The sequence below is a fragment of the Aquarana catesbeiana genome, linkage group LG06 (assembly GCF_042186555.1).
Source record: "Aquarana catesbeiana isolate 2022-GZ linkage group LG06, ASM4218655v1, whole genome shotgun sequence".
NCBI lineage: Eukaryota > Metazoa > Chordata > Amphibia > Anura > Ranidae > Aquarana > Aquarana catesbeiana.
In genome coordinates, this window is record NC_133329.1 from 74890384 (window position 1) to 74898167 (window position 7784).

Here is a 7784-nt window from a genome sequence, read left to right on the forward strand (position 1 = left end):
TTCAGGCCAAATTAGGCTTTTTATTTGGTGGTGAATGGTAATAAATTTTTTTTTTTTTTTTTTTTTTTAAATCAAAACCTGGCTAAAAAAATTTTTTTTTTTTTTTAAATTTAGCTGTATAGATTTCTTGCTACTACCATAACTTACCACCAAACATCCCAAAAATAAATTCTCCCGATGATCACAGTGATACCACATGTGTAGGTTTGTACCCGTAGTGCAGCCCAGAAACAATAGTGCACTTTTTTTAATCCTACCTAAAACCACACACAAAAAAAAAAAAAAAAAACCACAAGCCCACAATTACATTCCCGGCATGCTAGGAACACTGTCACATTTGCTTGTGCCCTCAACCAAACCCTGAAATAGCTGGTGTCATAACCAGTCACATGTCAAGCATCATAGTGCTCGCAATGGAAGCCAGTTCACAGTTTCAGGGCGGCCATGGTCCGGATTGCAGAAGGATCCTGTGCGTCTTCGGCTCGGTTTCAGGTGCCAATTTAAGCAAAAATTTGGACCCGATTCGCACCTGAATGCACCGGACCGCCCTGCTGTGAGCTGTGGCGAGTCTGAACCTACCTTTTACGTGTCCAAGAATCAGCCCCCTCAAACCACTACCCAAAATAAAGACAAGAGTTCAGATTATTTATTTCTCTACATTCATTTCATTCACAATAAAAATCTCAAAAAGCCACAATTCAGCTTTTTAAGTGGGAAAACAAAAAGACACACATTTCCTCCCACCCTCAGTTGTTACCAGCAGGCCAGCATGGCGGATGACCGTTATGACCAGGGAGCTCTCAGTGGCAGTTACCGCTCCATTCTTTTGTAACAGGAGGCACCGTCAACCAACCGAGAGATAAAAAGGTTTGCCACTTCAAATAAAATAAAAAAAAAAAAAATCAATGCAGACACAAACCCCTTGACTGCATGTCTGCATTGCTGTGGTCCCTCGGCAAAGAAAAGGATTGATGCCTCACACCTATGTAGCACTGGAAATTGTGCAGTAGGCATGTGTAAGGAGGTAGATGCCATACCTCAGAATAGGAAGGATTGTGTTGTAATTTTGAAGTATGTTTAAGTCCTACACTCGTCCCAGTAGCTGGTGACAATGCCCGAGCCTGTGTGGAGAGGCAGTGCCGCCATCCACTTGGATAGGCGCCAACACCAAAGCTTACCCAGGGTGGGCTCCTGCAGCAGGAAGTTGGTGAGGGAGTGTGGGTGGGTTGGCCATCAGGAGCCACTTCCCTCAATGGGGTAGGGAATCGTGACAAGGGCAGAACCTACCTTCACTACCCTGTCCTTTGCAGTCAATCTAAACCAGGCTTTTTTTTTTTTAAACCGTCCATACATGATTCTTTACAAAGTTCACACTTTGCCAACTAAAAAACTTTTTTAAAAAACAAAAACTTAAAAAAAAGTCAGGAAGAGAAGCAGCAGTGAAGGTAGATCAGGTTTCCAGCATTTGTGACATGTTTGGCGATACAGAAAGGCCACAATCTGTGCAAGGCTCTGCAGCAGTAGTTAAAAGATGTCTACAGTGGTTTCACCTTCAGGATAACAAAGCTCATCCTACAACCCAACCAAAAGAGACCAGATTAAATGTGAGAGCTTCTGTCCTTCATACCAGTGCATGGTTTAGGGAGCTTCTCACCCAGAATAGACATATCTGGTGTTCAGACATCTCCCAATACCCAGCTTGTTTTAGGTTATCAGCTGACCAAGTACTAGAGCATGCATGAAGACTACAAGGGAAATTAAAGTTCACATATTTTGAGCCTTTTTCACATTAGCAATAGAGCTGCATTTTTATAACCCTCCCTGGTTGCTACCGCCTTTAGCTGCAGGGGCAGTACACATCCAGTGTTGTACCCTTATCGCTTTGCAGTGCAAGCACCCCAAAAATGCAGGGCTCAAGGGGTTAAAGTGCAGCACCTCACTGCCTGCCTCTCTGAAGAACAATCCAAAATAATATTGCTCTTCAGAGACCAAAGCAAGTGTGAACAAGCCCATAAGTTGACCAATCATTCCAGTACCAGGACAGGGTCATCCAGTGCCAAAGGAAAGGATCTGGAATTGTGCCCCTCCCCCCACGGTTAATACTTTCTTCAGAATGGGTGTACCACCCTGCGTCAATTCCTTGCACCTGGGGCAGCTGCCCCTCCTTGTCCCAGCCAAACCAACTCAAAGATCCAGCTTATTCATTTCTGTGTAACATATCATATTGCATCCCCACACCAAGAGGCTTATGGTCTTGTGGGGTTGATTTACTAAAACTGCAGAGTGCAAAATCTGGTGCAGCTCTACAGAGAAAGCTTCCGTGTTTATTTTTTTGTCAAAGCTTTAATTGAACAAGCTGAAATTAGAATCGGATTGTCTGCCATACACCAGATTTTGCACTCTAGTTTAAGTAAATCAACCCCACTAAGTATTTTATATATTCCAAAAATGACGGTCCAGGCAGTACGCTCCCAATAGATTAAGTTATATGACCAGTGCCTGAGGTTTTTACTGCGTACTTAAAGTGTCACAAAATCTTTATATTTTACTCTATTAGGTCACCTGAGTGGGACAAGATTCCAGCAAGTGGCGTTGCTTTGCCTTTTTTTTTTTTTTTTAAAGACAGAAAACAGTAGCAAGATCCCAGAGAAATAGACATCAGTGATAGGCTGAAGCTGTCATCTTTGACATTATAAAATGTCTTTGCATGGAGGGGCAATGACCAAAAGGGTTTACAAATAGGCCCTACAGCAGTTTATTGTAACAAAATTCAGCAGGCTGCATAGTTTGGTATTCAGACCCTGAAGGGGAAAAAAAAAAAAAAAAAAAAATTAAACTTTTCATTACAGAAAATGTTTCAGCAACCACAGCACTGCTCTGACACCGGACCTAAACATGGTGGCTGTGTACTGCTCTTGCATTGTATCACATAGCCAAAGAGGGTTAAAAAAAAAAAAAAAAAAATTATAAGACCAGTGGTCAAGTAAACAGGCTCTCACAACGAGGATCCCAAGTCCCAGAATGCCCTGCAGCAAGAACAATTGATAGTGACTGCACAGGATGCTACACCTATACCAGAAACAAATAAAAAAAAAAAAAAAAAAGAAAACATTTCACATGATAGCTACACTGAGTGCGCTGCGTTTCGTGTTGGAGAGGCCTACAAAGCATTGCTAACTGAAAAGGGGACTCATACCAGCTGCCACCCACAGACATAAGGGTTTTGTTATTATATTTGCCATTATGCGCAGATTGATGCATAACCCTGAGAGCACACAGTCACTTTGCTGCTGTAAGGCACCACCGTGAGATTCTATCTGCACCTCAGTCAGCGGCTTAGGAGTTCAGACCCCCCACGAATCTTCCCACATCAAAGGATTAAGGCAGAGAAGTGGCTCCTGTTACAGGGGCTCTTAGTCTCTTCCTCCTTCTGTCAGTGAGGTAATGTGAAGGTTCAGAGCCCCCTCAGCATCTTATAGGAGGGGGAGAAGGAGATGTCAGGAGTCCAAGTGGGAAGTCTGTGTCCATGTGTCAGGGGATTGGGGAATAGATGGAAGGGGATATTGGGGTCAATTTTTCTGCTTGTTCTTCGAGTTTCGAGGTGGAGTAACTGGGCGGGATTGGTTCACACCTCCATAGGCAAACAGTTTCTTGTCAGCAGGCTTTAGGATCTACAGGGAAAAAAAATAAATAAAAATTACAAATGTAAATGGTATAAACTTATGTTACACAACCCACATTTTCCTTCCATAATGCTTAGTTTTGGCTATGCAGAATAACCCCTGCCTGTATAAAGCCTCCAAAAGACAAGCTGGTAGGTTGATTGGATCCTGTCTAAATTGGCTCTAGTATGTATAGGTTTGCACAAATGCTTCTTGAGGGCAAGGACTAATGTCACTATACAGTAAAGAACTTGAGAAAAGCTTGTTGGGATTTTATAGAGGTGATCAATATAGACAATGGTAGACAGTGTGGATCCTTCATCTTTAAAAACGTTAAAGCTTTGTGATTTGTTTGCAAACAAAAAAACAAAACAAAAAAAAAAACAAAAAAAAAAAAAACAAACAAACTAACAGTTTTCAGAAGATTGGTGGTCTCTTCCTGAAGAAGCCCCAATTGGGCGAAACATGTCATATACATCTATATATCTTTATATTGTTCATCAAGTTAACCATTGTCTATATTCAGCCACCTCTGAAGTCTCAACAAGCTGTTCTCATTATCAAGGGATATGCTCTTTAAACTTCTAAGCAAAACTAGCAACTAAAACCCATGTCTCGTGCTGTATGACAGTGGCCTTGTCAAAAATCGCATGTGTTAAAGATGAATTCCAGGCAGGATATATTTTTACATACTTACACTGATCCAGCTTGGATCTAGGTAACCATGTATATAACAGGAGATTCAGTGCTACTTTCTGTACACCAAAATATCGGCAGAGCCCACAGGCGCTTGATCCACAGTCGTTTGTAAGTAGTAAGCCATCAAGACGATGCGCACAGCTAGTTGCTGCTCTTCAAAAAATTTTTTTTTTTTTTTTTTTTTTTTTTTTTTTTTTTTTTTAAGAGCAGCAACTGGTTGTGCGGATTATCTTTTTGGGTAACCATGTATACACACACCATACCTGGCTGATGCCCCTGGAAGCTGGAAATCACTGAACACATTTGCTGCAGTGATCTCCACTTATTTACAGAGCATCCGGCCTGATCCATTGTGAAAAAAGGAGGTTCACACTGGTGTGAGGTTAGACATTGCATGCGATTCACACCACACTGCTGTGCAGATCACATGCAATGCGAATTCAGCAAGATTGTTTAGCTACATTCACACTTTTTGGTCTGCACTGGAACGCAATCCAATTCCTGCACCATTTGACAGTTCGCACTGCGATATGCAAACAGATCTGGGGATGTGAACTTTCTATTGACACCCGCAGAAGTTCACATAGGACTTGCAGGCAGTTCACACTGCCCTATGTGATGTGGGAACGGGCACTGGTTCCCGCATCATGATAGTGTGAACCAGCACTGGGAGAATGCTGTGCATTGTCTGAATGAACGCAAAAGTTTCTGTAACGCATTCTTATTTTGCAAAGAAAATCAGGTTGTTTACAATACAGGTGAAACAGTATACAAGTACAATACACAAATACTGGAAGTGTAAAAACCATTGGGGCAAATAGACGCAGGGAGGTACAACCATTACAGATGGTCAAAATGCATTACATAAAAAGAGTAAGGCATGGTGGTAACAGACAAGCATGGTACGCTAGGCTTCAAGCTACATTAAAAATATCAGCTGCAGAGATATGGGTAACAATACCCCCGATTCTTACTTTTATATATACAGGGCTAAAGAAAAAAAAAAAAAATTAGGGATAACTCCCACACACGTTAGAAGTGGGTCAATAGGCGTTTTTACCCAGCCGGTGGTGGGGCTAGTTCCCCTACTAAATAGCAGAAATAGGAGACCATAGAAGGTCTGGGGGGGCAACAGTTGAAAGGCACCACCATATAAAGCCCTTAGAGCAGCTGCTTAAAACTAGTCTGTGTAGGGGGAACGCCAACCAGGTGGTCCTGAGCTTTTCATATGCACAATTGAGATGGTCAGATCTTCCGTCTGTCTGATGTCCCGAACTTCGTACAGCCATTGCACTACAGTTTTCTAACTAGACGAGGTGGAGGGTAGTGATGTCATGTGCTCCCACTCGTCTGATTGGTGCCTATGCCAAGCAGACAACCTCCTGTGTGCAGAATAGACCGGGGCAGCCACTAAGCCTGGGACATGGAAGTTAGTAGAGATCACTGGAATAGCGGTGTCCACATCAGTGATTCCTAAATTCCAGAGGGATCGGCCAAGGTGAACCAATGTAACCATGTAAGCTACATGTGGAGACTGCGCTGTCCTCATTTAGCAACACTCGAAATTACAAACTGCAATATTGTAAATTATGCAACATCAAAAATGATGCAAGAAACAAAAAAACAAACATTTAAGTTCATAAATGTGTCCAAGAACAAAAAGAAAAAGTGCAAGTATTTCAAATACCATGTATAAAATGAACAAAAATATAAGAATTCACCCAACTTAAAGCGTCCAATGCTCATAAGTTTATATATTAAAGTGTCCAGGGCATTTAAATGCATTAAAAAGTCCGGTGCATTCTAATTTGTAAGAAAAAATAAACACCACACGCAAACAAAAAAGGTAAACGTGCAAACAAAATTCATCCAAAATCCTCCAATCCATGTGTACACATTGTGACCTCCTCTACCTTAAACACCAACTACTGACCAGAGAATAGTTAGCATTTTATCATATCCAGCCAGTAAGGGGTTAAATTAGTCCACTCAAATCTACATCCTCTTACCTCGAGATCAGATAAACAGGCACTGCATTGTGTATTAAAAAAGAAAAAAAAAAAAGAAAGGTTTTACTGCAGCACCTGTTTGTTCTCTATGATTGGTCTCAGCAAAGAGGATGTGGATTTGAGAAGGCGAGTGGACTGATTTAACCCCTTGCTGGATAAGATATATATATATATATTAGAGTGTGCTGCCAACTATTCTCTGGTGAGTAATTGGTGTTTAATATGTAGAGGGGATCAGTGAATACACGGATTAGGAGAAGAGATTTTTGGAGCACCAGCACTTTTTGGATGAATTTTGTTGGCACGTGAACTTTGTTTTTTTTTTGCCACGTGGGGCACCATTTTACCATGCGAACAGGAATACACGGTACACTTTGATTATATGAATCTTAATGCACCGGACACTGTTAAAGGAAAAGTTTGTCTTCCATAACAGGTTACATGTTACACCTGTATTCAGGGTGTAACATGTTAATAGACAGGCCCCCGCATCTCTCCAATCCCTGCTCTGACAGCTAGCGGGATTCTTCTCCCTCCCCACTAAACAAAAAAAAAAAAAAAAAAAAAAAAAAAACAAAAAACAAACACCACAACTGCACACTTGGCCGAGCGAGGCTCCACCCACATGGTCACGTCATGGATGGACAGGGCTCTGGGCATGGAAGACTGCAAGATCTGGCAGCCTGTGCGGCTGTCGGCTTGTAGTTTTCAATGAACTACTATAACACTGTGGATCTCCACGGTAGTTCATTCATGCTTCCTGTCAGAATGCATCTGCTTACCCATACGGGAGCACAGATACACTGGCTCTGCATGGAACCAGCAGCAATGCTTTACAGGCTCAGAAGAGAAAAAAAAAAAAAGTGCATTTATTATTTTTTGCAAAAAGGTGAACTTCAATATATTACGTTATGAGCATTGGACACTATGAATGCAGTTGGATGAGTTTATGTACTTTAATACATGGCATTTGAAATGGACATGTATTACATGAGGTTATGAGCACTGGACACCTTAAGACCTTAAGAGTTGGATGAATGCTTCTTGTATTTTTTTTTTTTTTTTATAAGTGTGGTATTTTTGCTCTTTAAAAATACTTGCACTCTTTTTCGGTCTTGGTTGGAGACGTTATGAATAGATTTATATTTTTTGCAGTTTATCATTTGCACCATTTACAATATTGCAGTTTACGATACAGGGATTGCTAATAAGGACAGCGCAGTCATCAGGTATAGTTTAAGTCTTGGAAACTTTTATGCTTTTTTCTCTTCCTAGATATTTGTGGGTATATTTACATGGTGCAGACTATTAGTTTGTACCTAAAAAATATATACTATGCCTGAATTCATCTTTAACTGATGCTGCTAAATTTGGCCTGGGCATTGATGAACTCAAGGCAGGTAAGGGTTAATTC

General features: G+C 41.2%; 1 protein-coding gene across 1 annotated transcript in view; it reads right to left on the reverse strand.

Moving 5' to 3' along the window:
* Positions 1-631: 631 nt before the first annotated feature.
* LOC141148611 (serine/threonine-protein phosphatase PP1-gamma catalytic subunit A-like) overlaps positions 632-7784 on the reverse strand; it is a gene marked incomplete in the record, with an annotated part of 18377 nt that continues 11224 nt past the window's right edge. The window contains 1 exon segment of the mRNA XM_073636215.1: positions 632-3671. Coding sequence (XP_073492316.1) covers positions 3570-3671 — 102 coding nt within the window.